Below are 22,095 nucleotides of genomic sequence, written 5' to 3'. Positions count from 1 at the left end.
ACATAACTTCCCACACTCATTTCTGTTTAGCTATCCTTCTCTTGCTTTAAACACCTGTATCCTATACTTGGCAACAATGAACAAGAGCCATTTTCCCAACAATGCCCTTTATCTCTTGCTATTGTGCCTTTACCCACTCTTAGACATTCTTATGCACCCAGACATCCCTTCTATGAAGCCTTTGCTAATAAAGACAAACAGAAGTTATCATAACCTCTTTTGTGCTTCCAGAGTTCTTGGCACATGGTTTCTTAAATAAGGTGATTTATTTGGAATATTTTTGGATTTACAGAAAAGTTGCCAATTGTAATACAACTGTATACCCCTCACCCAGTATACCCTAATGTTAACATCTTACATTATCATGATATATTTGTAAAAACTGAGAAATCAACATTGTTATCTTACTATTAACTAAACTCCAGACTTTTTTGGATTTCGCCAGTTTTCCCACTAATGCCCTTTTTCTGTTCCGAGATCCAATCCAGAACACATGTTGCATTTAGTCATCATGTTGCTGTTGTGTAATGTCTTGAGTGCTGTTGTTCCATGCATTTTATCCAGGTTTTTAGTTATTTCATAAAGGAGGGTATAACTGGAAGCAAAGTCTAAGATTAGCTTTAAATAAAGCAAGAGGAAAGCAAAGCATTGTTTTCTAATTTAAAATATATTTATCGTCATATTTCAAGGGCAATATTTGTTTGAAAATAAAAGAAAAATCTCGTTCAGTTAAAAAAAAAAAAGGGCTCCCAGCTGGCAAATGCCACCAACATAGCTTAATTTTAATTTAAATAAAATAGTTCTTGTGAGGTTACTCAGTGGTATACTGGAAACCTAAGAATGCCATTGCCATTAACAGAGTCCACAATCCCTCACCTGACTGCTTCCTTTCTCTCCTTATCACTTACCTATGAAACTGGATGGAGAGCTGCAGAGATGAGGACATTTACTAAGAAATTCTTTCCTAAGTGGTATGTGAAAGGAAAGTAAATTCATGTTAAGTCACATTAATCTATTGCCTTGGCTGTGTAGGAATCACTAAGAATTCTCACAACCTTAGCAAGAGTTGCAAAATAGAAATACAACAAAGCAAAGGTGAGAAAACAAACCACGTGTCTGCTTTTTAAACAATCTATTGATACAATTCACCACATTAAGAGATTAAGCCAGAACACCCATATGCTCATCTTACAGAAAGCATTTAAAATCCACACCTATTCATCATAAAAACTCATAACAAAGAGCGAGGAGTTTTTTTTAAACTGATAAAAGGCATCTACCAAAAATCTAAAACAAGCATTCTAATGGTAAAATATTATAAGGTTTTTCTTAAAAATTATGAATCATGCATTTTATCTCCATTTCTATTCAATGTTGTACTAGAGTCCCAGGCAACACAACAAGACAAAAAGGAAGGGGAAAAGGGGCTCTATAAACATTGAAATTAAAGAAGCAGAATGTATTAGAAGTACATTAAGTACATTAAAAGTAATGGCAAACAGGCACTTACTTTTGCACCAACCTAATAGTATGCATAGATGTAATGATTAATTGCAAAGAGAAAAATCGCCCCAAATATCTACACTAAAATTATCAAAACTATCAAGGGAGCTGAATAGAAAATCAACACCAAAAATCAATTTTATTTCTATATCTCAGCAAAAAAGAGCTTAGAGGCGGCATATTAAAAGTTATCATTTACTAATGAAAAGGCAAATTTGTTAGAAGAAAACATAATTTAAAAATATGCGGCCAAGCACGGTGGCTCACGACTGTAATCCCAGCACTTTGGAAGACCGAGGCGGGCGGATCACAAGGTCAGGAGATCAAGACCAGCCTGACCTATATGGTAAAACCCCATCTCTACTAAAAATACAAAAAATTAGCTGGGCTTGGTGGCATGCACCTGTAATCCCAGCTACTCAGGAGGCTGAGTCAGGAGAATTGCTTAAACCAGGGAGGTGGAGGTTGCAGTGAGCCGAGAATGCACCACTGCACTCCAGCCTGGGCGACAGAGCAAGACTCTGTTTAAAAAAAAAAAAAGGCCGGGCGCGGTGGCTCAAGCCTGTAATCCTAGCACTTTGGGAGGCCGAGACGGGCGGATCACGAGGTCAGAAGATCGAGACCATCCTGGCTAACACGGTGAAACCCCGTCTCTACTAAAAAATACAAAAAACTAGCCGGGCAAGGTGGCGGGCGCCTGTAGTCCCAGCTACTCGGGAGGCTGAGGCAGGAGAATGGCGTAGACCCGGGAGGCGGAGCTTGCAGTGAGCTGAGATCCGGCCACTGCACTCCAGCCCGGGCGACAGAGCCAGACTCCGTCTCAAAAAAAAAAAAAAAAAAAAAAAAAAAAAAAAAAAAAAAAAAAAAAAGAAAAAAAAAATTATATGGATAAAATTATAAAACTTTTGGAAAGGCATTAAAGAATAGACAGATAGGCCGGGTGCAGTGACTCACGCCTATAATCCCAGCACTTTGGGAGGCAGAGGCGGGTGGATCACAAGGTCAGGAGTTTGAGATTGGCCTGACCAACATGGTGAAACCTCATCTCAACTAAAAAATACAAAAATCAGCCGGGCATGGTGGTGTGCACCTGTAATCGCAGCTACTCAGGAGGCTGAGTCAGGAGAATTGCTTGAACCTGGGAGGCAGAGGTTGCAGTGAGCCAAGATTGCACCATTGCACTACAGCCTGGGTGACAGAGCAAAACTCCATCTCAAAAAAAAAAAAAAAATAGACAAATAAACAAATTCCCTATATTTACTGATAAATGACACTCAGTATCATAAGTATATCTGTTCTCTCCAAATTATTAATCTATTGATCCAATATAATTCTAATGAAAATTCCATTTTTTTCATGAAACATAACCAGCTGATTTTTAAAAATTATGTGAAAAAGCAAAGGATCAAGGCAAGAGGCTTGTGAAAAAAGAATTGGGCAGGGCAGAGGGGAAGCAAGAGTTTGTTCTCTAAGGTATTATGATGTAATATGAAGCTACTATCACTAAGACGAGTGATATTGGCTCATGGGTAGACAAATATATCAACATAATAGAGAACATAATAGAGAACTAAGAAATAGAGCACATTATATTAGCAAGGGTAACCCTTGCATAATCAAGGGTAATCCTTGATTATGCTACAATCACTAATAAAACCTGAAATAGCTTTACTTAACACAATAAAGGGTTATTTCTGTCCGTTTGGGCAGTTATAACAAAAACTGCCTTAAATGGTGTAGCTTATAAACAACAGAAATTTATTGCTCACAGTTCTGGAGGCTGGGAAGTTCAGGACAAAGCACCAGCTAATTCTTGTGTTTGCGGAGGGGCTGTCTTCTGCACAGACAGCACCTTCCTGTTATATATGCACGTGGTGGAAGGAGGAGGGGGTCTCTTTTAAGGTCACTAATCCCATTCATGAAGCCTCTCCCCTTATGACCTAATTGTCTCCCAAAACCCTCACCTCCTAATACCTTGGAGGTTAGGATTTCTACATATGAATTATGGGGGGAAACAAACATTCAGATCAGAGCAATTTCTCACTCATAATACTAATTGATGAAGGTCATAGAACTCTCCCTGGTGCTCTCCTCCAACTTGGAGACCTTGGCTGCTTCCACTATGCAACTCCACATTAGGGGCTCTTCGCTTCTGGCTGCAGGATGAGAGGCAGCACATGCACATGAAGACACACCTACTCTTAGGCGCCTATGACACTCCCACACATTCCCATTGGCAGACGCTCAGGCACCAGCTCTCAACACAACCACACGGAAGGCTGGGTAATGAAGTTTTCTGTGTGCAGGAAGAGGCAGTGGTGTTGATGTGCCAGCATTTTCTCTGCCAAACAGGATGGAAACTTGATATATGACCAAATTGACATAGTGGATCCCTGGGGAAAATATCGATGATGTAAAAAACCATAATAATAAACGATGCTAAGAAGAAAACAAAAGTCTATTTCTTCTTTACACTGCACACAACCAAATAATTTTCAATTGAATTTAAAATTTAAATAGGAAGGACAGAAGAAATATAAGAGAATATCTTTATATCCCAGATATCTAGAAAGACAAACCACACAAACCTGGAAGGAAATGATTAAAAAATAAAAAAGCACATCATCAAGAAAGAGAAAAGACAAATTATAAACTACTAGAAGATATTTGCAATACATATAACTGACAAGAAATTAGTATTTAGAATATATAAAGAAATTATACAAATTAACTATTACAAAAATACAAGTAAATTAGAAAAAAATGGGCAGGTGGTCTGAATAAACATAACACACAAGCAAAAATATGAATGGCCAATAATCAAATATAAACAACTCTACTTCATTAGTAAGTCAGAAAATCAAAATCAAAATCATGAGAAGATTTCATTTCATAAAAATTTGATTGGAAAAGTCGAAAAGTCAGAGAGCATCAGGTATTGGCAAGGAGGAAGAACAATAGGAAATCTTTTCCACTGCTACTGACAATATAAATTGATACAAAAAACTTGGGGACTGATATGACACTATCCTATGAAATTAAAACTGTGCATATCCCATGAAATGGCAATTCCACTTGTAGGAAAATGCTTTCACGTGTGAACTATGGCTAGATACTTCAACACAGATGATAATCTTGAGAATACAATACTGAGAGAAAAACAAGATTCAGAAGAATACATATGGTATACCATTTTTATAAAGTTGAACCAGGCAAATCTAAGGGTATTGTTTCAGAATTCACACATACATGTGTTTAAAAATCCATGCTATAAAGAAAAACAAGGGAATGAGCAAAAGTCAAAATTTAAGGTAGAGGATACCTTTGACGATGTGGCAAGGGGGTGGGGCAGAGAGGAGTACACAAGGATCTTCAGGATGTCAAGGAAGTTGGACTTTTTAAGTGGGGTGATGGGTTCACAGGCATTCATTTTATTATATAATAAACCAGGATCGGCATAAATATTACCTTATGCATCAAATATTTAATTTTTAAAATTAAAACACACATGTATGCACAAGAAAAAAGAAGTAAGTACTCTGTAAACTGACCTCCCAGTCAAGAGAGCTGTTGATTTTGCAATTGCCTAGGAGCATAAAGACTGAGAGTATACGTTCTCTTTTTACACTGAGTCTATAGTGAGATACTCTGTCCTAATAACATTTTAAATTTTGTTTCCCTTTTGCAATTACCTAAAAACTCCTCACAGTATAATGTATTCCATCTTTACTCTTTATTTAATATCAAAATCCTCTTTTATTTTTTTCTCTAGTGGCCAGGTTCTAGCTGCTCTTCCTAGAACCTCTAGGCAAGTTCAAGTGCTACAGAATCTTACTACAACATATGAGGTAATTTCTCCCTAATTTATGTCTATATTGGTTTCATTTTGTATAAGCACTGGGTGTTGAGTTTCCTCCTGTATGTTGTCTGGTTTATATGTATCTGGTATGAACTCTTCTTCTCATAGCCTTCTCTCCCTTCTCACAATCACATGACTTTGTTGGTTCCCCAGATCAAAACTTCTTCACTTGTGCTATTGGCTTTCCAGCCAATTTCATAATAGTACCTTGGGATTTAAAGTGTGCACTTACAAAGGTGCTACAATAACAGAAATTAAAATATTTAGAAATAAAAGCTTTACTCATAAAACAATGGTTCTTAACCAAGGATGTACCAAAAACACAGAGTACATTTATTAAAATTCTCACCCAGGGACCCATCTCGACCTAATGTCTAAGATGTAGAAAATTGACAAGAATTACAGAATATTAATGGCAGTGGTGGCCATTGGGGGAGGCATGGCCAGTTGTAGTGGGGGAGGCACGACTGGGGCTGTGTGTTCCACGGAGCCAGCAGAAGTCAGGAAGAGGTGAAAGTCCCGCCCCCTTCTGTGATAGCAGGGCGGGAGCCTCATGCTCTCCCGGCGCAGCTACAGCTGCCCAGCTGCAGCTACAGACCTGGACATCCCTGTGCTCTTGGGGGCCAGGAGCAGGCAGGAGCCCCGCCCTCCTGGGCGCAGCTGCAGCTGCCCAGCTGGGGTTGCGGACCCAGGCATTTCTGCCCTCTCACAGTTTCTGAGAAGACCCCCCCATTCTCCTTCAGGCTCAGAAGTGCCTGCTCCCGCTGTCTGGCCTCTCCGAGTTCCTGGTGCTCACTCCAATCTTGGAGCAAAATTGAGGCTGAACCTAGGTGCTGTCACAACCTGGCTGGCTGTGTGCATCTCAGGGCAGCACTGACATGCTAGCCCCCTGGGTACTGACGAGCACAGGAGGGAAGCCAAGGGGGTTGCTGAGGGCATCTCAGCACTGGCCTGCAGGCCCCCTCAGCTGGAAAAGTCTGGGTGCCATAAATAGCTGTAGGAGGCAGACAGGCTCCTAGGCAGAAAAGGGCGGGTCCCTGGTGAAGCCCCACCTTCAAGCCCAGGAAGGTTGCCAGTCCTGTGGACCACAGTGGGAGCTGATGGTGCTTTTTCCCCACCTGCCCATGGCCATCCATGAACCAATCAGCACGCACTTCCTCCCATCTGAAGCCCATAAAAATCCCCAGACTCAGCCAGAGTCTCTGGAGAGACATCAGGGACCAGCTGTAGAGAAGAGCCACCCACTCCAGGGTCCCCTCTCTGCTGAGAGCTAACACTCCTCAGGACACCCTGGCTGCAGAGAGGAGGTACCCCCTGCGAGTCTCCTCTGAGCTGTTCTATCACTCAGTAAAGCTCCTCTTCACCTCACTCACCTCCGCTTGTTCACGTACCTCATTGTTCCTGGGCACTGGACAAGAACTTGGAACCTGCCAAATGGTGGAGCTGAAAGAGCTCTAACACAAACAGGGCTAAAATACGCCCCTTGTTTGCCACATTGTGGGTGACAAGAAGGAGAGAAGAGCTGCAGCCTTTTGGGGAGCTCAGACCTAAGAGCTCCCCGAGGCAGGACTATGACACCCTCTTTAGGGCTCTGTGGTTCCTGACGTCTCCAAACTTCTGGGTGCCACCACCTTCCCTGGTGCCAGCCATGGAAGCTGCTTGCGGGACACCTGGTCTAGCCACACCCTAGCAGGGAGCCAGAAGATGCCCACCCTGCCGCAGCCAGCATGCCTCGCTGTGTGCAGTAGCTGGACCCCACACCTGCTGGCTCACACACCCCTCACCGCTCAGCTTGCCCTTGGCAGGAATGGGACCCAAGCCAGTAGCACGAGATGAGCACAGCCTGCCAAGCCGAGTGGGCTTAGTGGACCCGAGCAAAACTTAGGCAAAGGCGCCACTGACCACAGAGGTTTCTGCTGGTAAAGCGACCCCAGGGATCCCGTAAAAATACCGTGGTAGAAAATTAATAGCTCCTTGTTTGTTAGTGTTTTCCAAGAAGCAGAGGTAAAGACCAGACTGGAGGAGCAAGTGATGAGGGGAATGCTGTTGGAGGATAGAGGATGGAGCTGAAGAAGGCAGGGAGCATCATCAGACCATGTTGTAGCTCTGACACCTCTGCAGAAGGGAGCATTTTGTGTGGAGAATCTCAGACGGTAGGGCAGTTCCAAGGAAGGCTGGGCTAGGTCAGTCTCAGTGGTGAGTCCTTCAGCCAGTCACCTGTTATGGGAACCCCATATCTCCCAAGAAGGGGCCTGCATTAACACTTCCACAGGTCTCAGTTATTGGCTGGCTGCAGCCCTGAAACCACATGGCCTCAGCTTCTAGTGGGTCACCAGGGCAGCCACTGAAAACACCAGCCAACTGTGCTTCTCTCAATCGAAGAGCTGAGTGGTGCATATTCACGACCACCACATCATGGTAAAGAGGAAATACTACAAGAGGAAGCATCAGAGGTTTAGAATTCGAGTTCTTGTTCTGTCACTTCTAGCTGTACGATTTTAGATGTTAGGTATGAACCTTAATTTCTTCACCTGAACAATGCAAATAATAACACCTGCCTAGTCTATATCAAAGTGTTATAATTATCAAAGGAAATGAGTATGAAAGTACCTTGAAAAAGCACATTAAGGGCCAGGCGCGGTGGCTCAAGCCTGTAATCCCAGCACTTTGGGAGGCCGAGACGGGCGGATCACGAGGTCAAGGAGATGGAGACCATCCTGGCTAACACGGTGAAACCCCGTCTCTACTAAAAATACAAAAATTAGCTGGGCGTGGTGGCGGGCGCCTCTGGTCCCAGCTACTCAGGAGAATCGCGTGAACCCGGGAGGCGGAGCTTGCAGTGAGCCGATCGTGCCACCGCACTCCAGCCTGGGAGACAGTGAGATTCCGTCTCAATAAAAAATAAATAAATAAATAAATAAATAAATTACATTAAGAGAGAAAAAATAAAGTCCATAATTAGATATATATATTTTTTATTATATATTTTTATTATACGTCAAGTTCTAGGGTACATGTGCACAACGTGCAGGTTTGTTACATGGGTACACATGTGCCATGTTGGTGTGCTGCACCCATTAACACGTCATTTACATTAGGTATATCTCCTAATGCTATCCCTCCCCCCTACCCACTCCCCACAATAGGATCCGGTGTGTGATGTTCCCCTTCCTGTGTCCAAGTGATCTCATTGTTCAATTCCCACCTATGAGAGAGAACTTGCGGTATTTGCTTTTCTGTTCTTGCCATAGTTTGCTGAGAATGATGGTTTCCAGCTGCATCCATGTCCCTACAAAGGACACGAACTCATCCTTTTTTATGGCTGCACAGTATTCCATGGTATATATGTGCCACATTTTCTTAAAAAGGAACAATGACATGATAATTACAAGAACACGAAATTTTTATTAAATAAAATCAATGTTTAATCAACTTTCTTTCTAGACAAAATTTGTTTCCTTTCAAATATCTGATGTACACATGCAATTTTACAGTTAAGTCATGAATATAGTCATTCATTCTTCATTGTCTCATTAAATGTTTATGGATTATCCTATACGTTCCAAGGCTTTTTTTTTTTTTTTTTTTTGCCACTAGAGTTATAAAAAGGAATTTTTAAAAGCTCACTGCAAAATAAATGTTTATATTACTATGTGTGTGGATGGGGACCAGCGCCAGGTAGTGTCCTTTTCATGCTCCTTATAGATAAAACTGTCATGGCTCTAGCTACAGATGAGAATGATGTGAACAACTCTTTTTTAATTTTATCATCTTTGCCCCTTAAACTGTAGATTGTTCTCTGGCAGCCGGTAACAGCGGACCTTATTGAGAAGAAAAAACAAGTCCATTTTTTTGTAAATTCATCTGATGTCGACAATGTGAAAGCCCATTTAAATGTGAGCGGAATTCCATGCAGGTAGGCACTATTCAATGCATACTGAGTAGCTATTATAAACACCTACTACGCACTTGACTAGGGTATGGTATAATTGCTTCCTGGAACAATAAAATGTATTAACCATGGCAGCATAGAAGTCTCTGATTGGACCGAATGGACTGGTGATAAAGCCTAAGGTCCAGCTCTGTGATCTTGGATAAGTGGTTCAACCCCTCATGTCCTTGGTCCCTTATCTAAAATGCAGGTTAGACTCAATGATTGGTAAAGCCTCTCATAGTTCTTTTTTCTCTGGCGACTCTGTACCCAGACTCAGGGAGCAAAATTGTCATTTGCCTTGGTAGGCTTTGTGGTATCTCCTGAAAAAGCAGCTGTGGGAGGGGATTTAGCTTCTGCTAATTCTTCTTCACAAAGACAGTAACCATTTCTGAATGTCTGGCTTTAAAAAGTGTAACAGGTGGTTGGACTCTGCAGAGATCTCGGGTTAGTCTGGCACTGCCCCTTACCACCTACATGACCCTGGGGGAATTATTTACCTCTCTGTTCCCAAGTTTTGTATATTAAGGGTAAAAACAGCACCTACCATGTGGATTAGAAATGATTTCCTTTTCTTAAAAAGTGTATCAGGTGCAATTTCTGCTTAGAGTCTAGCCTTCTTCCTATGGTGTCTCCTGTCTAATATCTCCTCTCCATATCCACTGCCCAACTGCCAGTACCTTCCTGGTGGCCTGGCCCCTTCCTTGAGACCATGCTCTCTTCTGTGTATCAATGGGTGCCCCCTGGATAATATGCTATGTTAATTATTAGTAATATATTATAGAGTATATTATAGGTGTGTACTGTTTTCCAGGAACTGTGCGCTGAACCTTCCTATTAATTGACATTGTGTCTATTAATCTTTACTTAACCCCAAATAGTAGATGCAATCCCCATTATATAGATGAAAAAATATCCTTACTTATAAAGGAATGTTTCAGGGTAAATCAGAAAGAACATGGCAGAGTTAGGAGTCAAACTTAGACCTTTCTGATGTCGACGCTGCGGCTTTTATTTATTGGCCCAAATAAAAGTAAAGAACCTTTTATTAGTATGACAGGTAACTTTCAACTTGTTCATCTTAGGTGATAGAATGCCTGAAATCAGTTAAAATATTTGCCTGGTTAACAAATGTGGTGCTCTGAAGAGAACTTGAACGAGATGCCTTTCCTGTACTTCCCTTTTCCTGTTCTATTTCTTTGGCTCTGCAGAACATCTGGTGCAGGTCAATGGGGAAAAAATAAGAAAAAAAAAGAAAAGGCTTTCCTGCTTCTTCTTCCTCTTTAACTGAAAACAGCATAATACAGTGATATTCTGGATTGAAGAAAGGTACATCAATCCATATGTTCATATAAAAGTCACTGAAGAATCACCATTGAGTAATGTTGGTAATGGTGGGAAAGGGTGGTTTTTATGGAGGTTCTGAAAATATACCTAATAGGAGCTACTTTTTCTCTAGTGCCCATGTAGGCTCTACTGAAAGGGTTTGTCGATCAGTTTATCACAATGTGAGATATCGTGCTTTTACCTTGATGAAATGCTTATTAGGTTTCTTAGTGATTTTTTTCTTCGTGCTCACCTGCTGTGCCTGCAATGCGCCATGTGGGAAGATCTACCCTCTGCTTGGAAACTAGCTTACTCTCTGTTTCATCACCTAGTGTCCTGCTGGCAGATGTGGAAGATCTTATTCAACAGCAGATTTCCAACGACACAGTCAGCCCCCGAGCCTCCGCATCGTACTATGAACAGTATCACTCACTAAATGAAGTAAGCCATCACACAGCTCTTCAAAGCTACTATTTTCATTTAACCAGCATTGCTATTTCAACCAGGGGAGTATCCAAGGATCATAACTGGTAGAAGATGGTAAAACACACACACACACACACACACACACACACACACACACACACACACACACTTAGGTCAAGTACATGGTGGTCATCTTCCCTGAGAAGATTGCATCATATTTGATAAACTGCAGGATGTTTGTCTACAGCTAAGAATATCTCTAACTGCTGGGAGTAACACTTTATGCTATGGAACAACAGAAATCAAACAATAGGGGCTTTAATTAAAACTGCCACCAAAAAATCACCAGTCCAATTAATCATGTCTCTTTGGACCATCACCCTAATTTTACTAATTACCAGATTAGCTTGCTGAATTAAAGGAATATATTCATTTACATTTAATACACTATAACTAATTGCATTTTATTCATTAGAAGGAAGCTATTTAAACTAATAATAATAATAATGCCTTTGTTCTAATCTTTAAGAAATTGGATTTTTTTATATCAGTACTTACAGGTTCCACTCCTTTTAGAGGGAACTTCAGTAAGGTGTTGATGTGCAGGTGAGACCTCAGCAAGCTTTCACATAATCCACTAAAAGCCATTTCCCTATATTTGTTAGCTGGAAGAATAAATTCGCAGGAGGACTTTCTTTTTTATATGGTATTCTCCAAGTAGTAAAAAATACCTTGATGCCTTTTTATAAGAGTATGCCCCTATATTGCCTAATATAACTATTTTTGTCATCTTTGACTAGGTGCCCAGAAACTATTAGGGACCATATCCATATTTTTAAGACATCTAAGACTTAGGTAATGAGAATCAATTTTATGTGTATAATCTTTAAAAGCCTCTGCTCCTTCCCAGTTAATTAAGCAAGAAGTCAGTATGCTTCTAGAATGTGTGCCTGGTTGATTGACGGGGTCTTACAATTGCACCCCCCCCTTTTTTTTTAATCTCTCCTACATCTATCCAACTTAGACCACCTCTCTCCAGCATCCATCAGCAGGACTGCATGAGCAAACTCGATGCAGAGAGGTTGCATAGGTGGGATTTGCAAAATACAGAAAGTGAAACTGTCACTGCTGTGATAAGTTTGGTGGGGAGAGGGGAATGCCATACACAGAAGTATTTTTAAATATTTGTCAAAACATATTTTAATTATTTTGTTCAAAAAAGTTATATTTTCTTACCATATCTTCAGGAAAGAGTTGGAATGACACAGGAGGAAAAAATAAGCTCACGGCTCTATTAGTTTGTTAGGGCTGCAGTAATAAAATACCACAGACTGTGTAGCTGAAATCACAGAAATTTGTTTTCTCCTGATTCTAGAGGCTAGAAGATCAAGGTGTCAGTAGGTTTGGTTTCTACTGAGGCCTCCTTCCTCAGCTTGCAGGTAGTTGTGATCTCACATTGTTCTTCCTCATATGGCCTTTTCTTTCTTTTCTTTTCTTTTTTTTTTTTTTGAGACAGAGTCTCTCTCTGTCGCCCAGGCTGGGGTGCAATAGTGCAATTTTGGCTCACTGCAACCTCCGCCTCTCAGGTTCAAGCGATTCTCCTGCCTCAGCCTCCAGAGTAGCTAGGACTAGAGGCGCACACCACCACGCCCAGCTAATTTTTTGTAGTTTTAGTAGAGATGGGATTTCACCACTTTGGCCAGGCTGGTCTCGAACTCTTGAGCTCAAGTGATCTGCCCGCCTTGGCCTCCCAAAGTTCTAGGATTACAGGCGTGAGCCACCATGCCCAGCCTCTTATGGCCTTTTGTTTGTGCACATGCATCCTTGGTGTCTCTCTCTGTATATCTTAATCTCCTCTTCATATAAGGACACCAGCCAGATTGGATTTGTGCCCAGTCTAGGGGCCTCATGTTGACTTGATCATCTCTTTAAAGGCCCTATCTCCAAATACAGTCACTTTCTAACCTACTGGGAGTTAGGGATTCAACATATGAATTGGAGAAAGGGGTGTAACATTTAGTCCTTAACTATGACATTCTAGAAAATATCTTGTACTTCTCTTTCCACTCCGGCCCCTATTATTTTCTAAGAGGTTCATAGGAACCATAAAAATTTTGCTCCCAGAAAATTCCTCTAAGTACTTCTTTCCCTTTGATCAGTGGTCTCCTGATCAGCCCTCCCTACAAGATGGCCTGGTGGGTAGCACAGGTTATTTTGTCATTGACTCACACCAGGAGATCTTAGATGATCCAGTGTAGGGAGAAAGAAACAAATGGCCAAAAATTACTTCTTAGAATGGCGAGAGAAAAGAGTTATTCGAAGAATGTTGCATTACTACCTGAGCTTAGTTTGAGAAATGTATAAAGCATGTCGGTTAAACTGCCTTCAGATTACACAGCCTCTCGTGTTAGAGGAAATCTACTGAAGTATCAATGAATAAATTAATTTTTTTGTGGTAGCTTTCTCAGGTGTATTTATGCCTAGAGGAGTAACACGGGAAATGGAGTTTCAACTAGGAAATTGCTGATGGTTACATTTCTGACACCCCAGACACTGACAGGATCAGTACTTGGTGGCAGGTGGGCAGGAGCCCTTAATTCTCGGCATGGGGACAACCACTCACACCTACCACTCATGCTGGTTATGTGATCTCAGAGAACCCAGGGATAAATGGTGCTCCAGTTTTTACCAGCTAGGATTGCTATTTGAAATCACCTCTAGAAAAGTTCCCAGAGATAAAGCCGGGATTTGATTGTTTCCATTTCAGAAGGCATCAGAGTTTAAGAATGGACCCTCGAAAGTTGGTCCACGTTAAAACATAACCCAGTTCAATCCCAGCAATCTCAAAGCAGACAATAATGCAATGCTTGCTTTGAAGTGGGTGCCAGCCCTAAAGTCAGATTTTTTTTCTTTTTCCTTCCCCTATTATCTTGACAGAACCTCAAAAACAACAGGACTTCCACCCAAGAGAGAGGTCCAGAATCTGGGATAACTGAGTTTGTTTGTTTGTTTTTCCTCCAGATTGTCCCCACCTTTGCCTCTCATCATTCTGCCAATCTCACTGTGCTTGCACAGGTCTTTAGTGGGAAACAGCGATGCTTCCCTTTATCCTGCGTAAAGACGGTGCTCAGGGCTCCCTTCATCTTGAAAAGTGCATTTTTAAGTCCCATATAAAAGTGAACTTTTGAATGAATGATAACAAGAATTTGTTATCATTGTGATGACTTTAAACATAACTTTCAGGGGCCATAGTTTAAAGATTAACTTTTCCTACCTTGTTATAAGTATCTTAGCACTTTTTCACTCTTTCCCAAAACCTTGACACTTATGAAAACTTTAATTTTATTAATTTCCCTAAACATCAGAAGAAAGCCCCCGCCATCAGTGCTTTAGGTCCTCATGCATTCCACATACAGAGGTTTTCCTTTCTCTGAAGAAGTTAGCTGCTTCCTTTGGTCAGGGAAATGCTTTGAACTTGCTTCGTGACTAACCTCTGGTTTCCATTTTGCTAGATCTATTCTTGGATAGAACTTATAACTGAGAAGTATCCTGATATGCTTACAAAAATCCACATTGGATCCTCCTATGAGAAGCACCCACTTTATGTTTTAAAGGTATGTTGTGGGGAAAGTCGTTGCTCTTTCCATGTGAGGGGAGGGATTAATTCTCCAGTGGTGTTTGTTAAAACTTGAGTTTCTTTTCTTTGAGTTCTGAAAATATTTGCATTACAGGTGTTCCTCAACTTTAATATCTGGCTATTTAGGGGTTGGCTATTTTTCCCATTAATAATACAGTTTTGTCCTGGTCTGTATGTCCTAATCTCTTCCCACAAGGACATCAGTCAGTCTGGATTAGTACCCACCCTAAGGGCCTCATGTTCATCACCTCTTTAAAGGCCCTATCTCCAAATACAGTCTCTTGGGGGTTAAGGCTTCAGTTCTAGATGAACCCCAGTTCTAGAATTAACTCTGTTTCTGTTTATGTGACATTAGATAAGCCATTATAACATTTCCATGAAATGAAGGAAGTGGTGTTTATTGTTTTCAAGTCCTTGTTTTATTTTCTGTTACTGGACAAACACTATTTCTGTTAGTGGACAAACAGTAACAGAAAATAAAACCATGACTTGAAAAAAATAAAATTAAAAATTAAAAAAGTGGTGCAGCTTTTTGATGCTAATTTTTAAAAATTGATACATAATAATTGTACATGTTTTTGGAGTACATGTGATTTTTTTTCTCCCTCTCTCCCCACGTGTGATGTTTTGATACATGCATACAATGTGTAAATCAGGGTATTTGAGATATCCATCATCTCAAACATCTATCATTTCTTTGTGATGGGAACATTTTAAGTTTGTCTTCTAGCTATTTTGAAATAGACAATAAATTATTGTTGATTCTAGTCACCCTACTGTGCTACTACACACTAGAACTTATTCCTTCTATCTATTTTGTCCCCACTAATCAACCTCTCTGTATCCTCTTTTCTCAGCCTCTGGTAGTCACCATTCTACTCTCTACCTCTATGAGATCAACTTTTTCCACTCCCCATATCAGTGAGAACATGTGGTATTTGTCTTTCCCTGCATAGCTTATTTCACTTAACATAATGACCTCCAGTTCCATCCATGTTGCTGCAAATGATAGGATTTTATTCTTTTTAATGCCAGAATAATATTCCATTTGTGTATATGTACCACATTTTCTTTATCCATTCATATGTTGAAGAACACTTAGGTTGATTCTATATCTTGACTATTGTGAATGGTGCTGTAATAAACACGGGAGTGCAGGTATCTTTTCGATATACTGATTTCCTTTCTTTTGGATACATACCCAATAGTAGGACTGCTGGCTTACATGGTAGTTCCATTTTTAGTTTTTTGAGGAGCTTCCACACTGTTTTTCATAGTGGCTGTACTAATTTACATTCCCACCAACAGTGTACAAGGGTTCCCCTTTCTCCACATCCTCTCCAGCATTTGTAATTGTCTGTCTTTTGGATTAAAGCCATTTTAACTGGGATGAGATGATATTGCGTTGTGGTTTTAATTCACATTTCTCTGATGATTAGTGATGTTGAGGATTTTTTCATATACCTGCTGGCCATTTGTGTGTCTTCTTTTGAGAAATGTCTGTTCAGATTCCTTTCTCATTTAAAAAATTGGATTATTTCTGTTTTCCTTTTGAATTATTTGAGTTCCTTATATATTCTGGTCATTAAATAGCTTGCACATATTTTCTCCCATTTTTTTCTTTTCACTCTGTTATTTCCTTTGCTGTGCGGAAGCAAGTTTTCAGTTTGATGTAATCCCCTTTATCTATTTTTGCTTCTGTTGACTGTGCTTTTGAGATCTTACCCCAAAAAAATCTTTGCTGAGACCAAAGTCCTGAATTGTTTTCCCAATGTTTTCTTCTAGTAGTTTTATAGTTTCAGCTCTTACATTTACGTCCAATCTGTTTTTAGTTGGTTTTATATATATAGTGAGAGACAGGGATTTAGTTTGAATTTTATGAATAAAATTTTTCCCAATACCATTTATTGACAATATTGTCCTTTTCCCAATGTATGTTCTTGGTGGCTTTGTTGAAAATGAGTTGACTGTAAATCTGCGGATTTATTTCTGGGTTCTCTATTGTAATCCATCGGTCCATGTGTCTGTTTTTATGCCAGTACCATGCTGTTTTAGTACTCCAGCTTTGCTCTTTCTGTTCAGCATTACTTTGGATTTTCAAGATCTCTTGTGGCTCCATATGAATTTTAGATTTTTTTTCTTTCTATGAAGAGTGTATTGGTGTCGACAGGGATTGCATTGAATCTGCAGGCTCCATTGGGTAGTATGGACATTTTAACAATATTAATTCTGAAGCCCATGAGCATGAGGTATCTTTTCACTTTTTTGTGTATTCTCTTCAGTGTCTTTCATCAGTATTCTATGATCTTAATTGTAGGTCTTTCACTTCTTTGGTTAGATTTATTACAGGTCTTTTTTTTTTTTTTGGTCATTGTAAATGGTATTTCTTTCTTGATTTTTCTTTTAGGTTGTCTGCTATTGTTGTATACAAATGCTACTGATTTTGTGTGTTGATTTTATAACCTGCAATTTAGTTTTTTGGTGGAGGCTAGGTTTTTCTAAATATAAGATTGTGTCATCTACAACCAAGGATAATTTGATTTTTCCCTTCCCATTTAGATGCCTTTTATTTCTTTCTCTTACCTGTTTGCTCTGGTTAGTACTTCCTGGTACAACTTTTGAAACTAAAGTAAGAGCAGGACAACAAATCCCAGCAAGGGACGAACAGCAGGAAAAGGCTGAAGTCCTTTGCAGTAGGGTTATTATGATGGTTTCTACTCCAATTGCCACCCATTTGGTTATATATTTTCAGTTGCAAAATGTTATGGAAGAGAAGTTGATTAACCTATCTTGGATTGGATGTCATCTCTCTTGAATAAATTGACCTTAGTAAAGGTCAGTGAACATAGCCACAGCCAATTGTTTTCAGAACTAGGAAACAACTCTATGGTTCTGTTTTCTACCTCTTTCTCTTAAAGTTCTTTTTAAAAAGCTCTGGAAAATAATGTAGTCACTAAAAATGTACATTTAATTTAGTAACATATAATTTATGCACAGTATCCCAACATTATCTAAATTGTGATAGGTGAGCTTCCAGTTATTCAAAGATAAGACTTTGGGTTAGGACTTCTCAGTTTTAATCTGTCGTTTACAAGTACTTGCAATGCAGACTCAAGGCAGACATACGAAATGTTGGATCCCCTTGGTCATTGAGTTGGTCAATCAGACTGGATCCATGTATCATGGCATATCCACCCATGACATTTGCTTTCAGCCATGCTGTGTGTAGTCCTTGGAACATGCTTATCTGAAACCTGTACACGTTGAAAAATCATGCATTCTGGATGGTTTGGTCCTACTCTTACTTGATCAAGGATGTGCATATAATGTGAGTCTCTGGGATTTTGCCAACTTTTCGGTGCCAGAACCAGTGCCAAGAAAATTGGCCCAGGACTTAGAAAGGTCAAGTAGACAACTTAAGATTTTCTTTACATTGAGTAGAATAAGCTAGGTAGTTCTCTCTGACTATACAATTTGACGATTAGTGGCCAATGCCATTGGGCTTTCTTATTTACTATCTTGTTAAATATTGCTAGCTCCAAGTTAGGAAAAAACCTCCTGGAGTGGTTCAAATGACAATCTAAATATCTAACTCTTTCTTTTTCTTGTTTTGGAATTGCAAGTCTACATATTTGTTAGATTTTACAACACTCTTCTCCCTTCCCTCTATACCAGTGGTCCTCAATCCCTGGGCTGCAGACAGGTACCAGTCCATGGCCTGTTAGGAATGAGGCCACACAACTAGAGATGAATAGCCAGTGAGCAAGCATTACTGCCTGAGCAATGCCTCCTGTCAGATCAGCAGCAACATTAGATTCTCATAGGAGCACAAACCCTGTTGTGAACAGTGCATGCAAAGGATCAAGGTTGCACGCTTCTTATAAGAATCTAAGGCCTGATGATCTGAGGTGGAACAGTTTTATCCCCAAACCATCCCAACCCCTGATTCCACCCCACCTCTGCCCCATCCATGGAAAAACTGTCTTCCATGAAACTGGTCCCTGGTGCCAAAAAGGTTGGGGACCACTGCTCTATACCCTAAATTGTGTTGTAGCTCACTTTTAAAGGCAAATACAGTATAATTAATTTTGGAGGTGTTCTTGATAATTCTTCTAAAGACATCAAAGGCTATCATTGAGAAAAGGTTGACAATTCTTATTCCAGAGTTAGCAGCTTGTATTAGTCCATCATACTGGGAACAAAGCCTCTGTCCCTAGATTTATTTGCTGGTAATCAGTTCATGAGAAGTTAGATGTATGCTTCTTTTTGTATGAAATAAAGAAATAATCCACACCAAAAAAAAAAAATGCACTCAGAGGAAAATCTTGAGTGAGTTTCTGCTCCTGGTGTGTCTCTACACCTCCCAGGGAAGATTGCCATCCAACTCACACCCATTTACCTCTAAATGAAGCATGAAGATACAGCCCAAATCATTAGTTCTCTGGTCTCCTCTTCTAAACCTCCACATGCAGCTCTGACATGACTGCATAATTGTGGGAGGATAAAAAGTTTGAAATCAGAGTCCTGGCTTCAAACTTCAGTTTCAATTCACACCAGCTTTGCTACCTTAACTAGTGTCACTTAATCTCACCACTGTTTAAATTTCCCTGGAGAATTTTCAAAGAAATGCAGAACAATTCATATCTCAGAGATTTGCTGAAACTATTAAATATAAGCACTATATAAATGAAAGTTATTATCCTGAAGCTTATTGTTATTGTTTTTGCTACTTTTGGGGTTTCTTTGAGCAGGTTTCTGGAAAAGAACAAACAGCCAAAAATGCCATGTGGATTGACTGTGGAATCCATGCCAGAGAATGGATCTCCCCTGCTTTCTGCTTGTGGTTCATAGGCCATGTAAGTATTCACATTCTCTTAACCATATTTCTCAATATGGTGCCCAAGATCACCTGTGTCAGACTCAACTGGGCTGTTTATTAAAATGCATTTTCCTAGGTCACATCATGAAGCTTGGGAATCTACAATTTTCACAAGTTTCCCAGGTGACTTTTATGCATTAATGAGTTGAAGAACATGACTTCAAGCATGTAAATCACCCAAAATATTGTTGGTCTTTTTACATTTCTGCCTGGAGCTAAACAGTGAAAAATGATTAAGAAATAGTATATTGATTATAATATGTTGACTAAGTAGAGGAAAGGACTGAAGGAATTATCTAAGTTGGGGCCCAATTAATTTATTTCTCTTTTGGTTTTAATTATCCAGACATCTTTTGCCATTTTTACCCTTGGAAATTGAACATAAGCACAACATTACAGAGGTGAAACAGAGTATGTTTTCTCATATGTCATAATAGGGAATTTTGTCCCTGAAGAAGGGTTTTGCATCAAAAAAGTCATATATAAGACAAATCGTATGTTGGAAAGGTAAAAGATATAATGACTATTAACCTCCCTGATAAATGAAAACACTAAAAATTATGCTTCAAATCCTATAAAATGGGCATATATGTTCTCTACATTGATTTCTATAAAGAATCATTGCCACTGGAAAAATAACTCAAAATATGTGTCTTTCTGATAATGATTTTTGTAGTCTTTGCATTCACAGATACATAGTAACAGAATAGATGAGTTAGGAAATTAAGATATTGGCACTTATTAAGTACATCAAGATAAAACTGTTTCTGCCTTTGCTGGACCTTGACAAATGCAACATCTCTATTTGCCTTCATTCACTGTGAATCTTCCATCCTCCATCCCCCATGGATGGGAGCTGCAATCTCCCTGAGTCTACTGGAAATTCCCAAACACCATTGGTACTATCTTGGCCAAAACAGGATGATTCCAACTGATCAGACCCTTAACATAGCCCAGTCACATCATGATCTGGAACCTTCCCCAAGTTGAGTAGTTTGGTTATTTTAGGTAGTGAAGGGAACAGCAGTTAATAAACAGAGAAGGGTACAAAGTAGGAGAGTAAGAACATTTATTTTCCATCCCATCACTGAACATGAGAAGGGCCAAGAAGAAACCTCCATTCATATTGGCTCTAATTTATATTGGTGAGGTTGTCCCTAATTACTGCCCTTGTCATCCTGACACCTCTGCCCTCCTATTAGATATCCTACCCTCTACCCAAGCCGCTTGCTAAATCTTTGTAAGATTAAATTATTTAACCCACAAATATTTATAAATTGCCTATGATGTTTCAGATCTGGAAATACAAGGATGAACAAAATATAGCCCAAGGATCTTGTAGCTGAGTATTTTGCTCCAACAATGTGAACCTGATTTGTGTAGCCCAAAGAAACATAATCAATAAGGTCTTTCAAAATGGACATTTAAACTCCATTCTCGCCTGCCCAGAACTAATTCAGATCATCTGACTCTCTTAGTGCTTTAAAGCACTGGAAGAGGGAAAGTAAAATAAAATATTTACCTTTCAACAATTGTGAAGGTAGGTTTTATATTCAAAAACTAAAGCATCCAAAGGCAAGGTAAAATCTTAGCTTTTAAGTCTCTCACTCTTTTCTGCAGCTCAATAAGGATTTCAAAAATCTTATAGTCTAGTTTCAGCAGAAATCCACTACACTACCCTTTGAGAAGCTTGAGGCCAGTCATTTCTTTCTAAGCTTCTCATTCACATACTCTCAGGAGGCAAATTTAGATCCTTCTCTTTTTGCAAAGGCAGAGCTGAGACCAATTTCTGCATGGCTGCATCACCAAGCCAAAATCCAGCACCGGGGCTGGCACATCGTAGGACCTAGTGAATATATGTTAACCATCACAACTCGTCAAGAACTTTTTCTGCCAAATGGCTTTTCTCACTGCTGACCTCCTGCCAAACCTCTGCCCTAGAAAACTCTCGTCTAATTGCACATAAAGTTAGAGCTCTACAACCTCAGGGCCTTCACAGAATTCTCTCTGTCCCTCCTCACCATGGGTGACTCATAACCTAAGGACACTGCTCCCTGGTGGCTCCTTCAAGTAGAGGGGCTGCTCTTTCTTTCACATCACCATGTGCTGAGAGGCCTGGTGGAGTGGATCAGCATTCTCCTGTCTTGACACTACCAGTGATTCTTCTCTTCTCAGAAACTTACATAATCTGGTTGTACTCTTATTTTATTGCTATCATGCACTGACCTTCAGATAATTTCCTGGTACCTGGTTCATGATTCTTTTTTCTCCTCCAACTCTTGCCATCATTCTGAGTGAATTCAAAGTCCATATGTGAGAGTCACCTAACAACATATCTTCACAGTTCCTTGTTCTCTCTTCCGCTAAACCTCATCTCAACTCCTCTTTAGCAAATTTCTCCTGTAGCCATCCTCTGGATCTCAGAAGTAATGTTTTGCTGTTCCTTAGAGCCAGAATATGGCCATGGACAGCAACAAGGAAGGTTAGAAGAAGCCATCTAGCAATCTAACTTCTTAATTTCCTGTCTTCTCTCA

At 39.9% G+C, this 22,095-nt stretch overlaps 1 protein-coding gene and 1 long non-coding RNA gene across 3 annotated transcripts in view; one reads left to right on the top strand and one right to left on the bottom strand.

Moving 5' to 3' along the window:
• Positions 1-22,095, bottom strand: part of LOC108582879 — a 52,905-nt gene that overhangs the window by 12,629 nt on the left and 18,181 nt on the right. The gene's annotated exons all lie outside the window — the stretch shown is intronic.
• Positions 1-22,095, top strand: part of CPB2 (carboxypeptidase B2) — a 52,775-nt gene that overhangs the window by 12,760 nt on the left and 17,920 nt on the right. The window contains exons 2-6 of the mRNA XM_003913842.5: positions 5,276-5,351; positions 9,154-9,278; positions 10,952-11,060; positions 14,558-14,659; positions 19,434-19,538. Coding sequence (XP_003913891.1) covers positions 5,276-5,351; positions 9,154-9,278; positions 10,952-11,060; positions 14,558-14,659; positions 19,434-19,538 — 517 coding nt within the window. The remainder of the gene's footprint in view (positions 1-5,275; positions 5,352-9,153; positions 9,279-10,951; positions 11,061-14,557; positions 14,660-19,433; positions 19,539-22,095) is intronic.

The sequence above is a fragment of the Papio anubis genome, chromosome 15 (assembly GCF_008728515.1).
Source record: "Papio anubis isolate 15944 chromosome 15, Panubis1.0, whole genome shotgun sequence".
NCBI lineage: Eukaryota > Metazoa > Chordata > Mammalia > Primates > Cercopithecidae > Papio > Papio anubis.
This window is presented reverse-complemented; position numbering and strand designations above follow the sequence as displayed.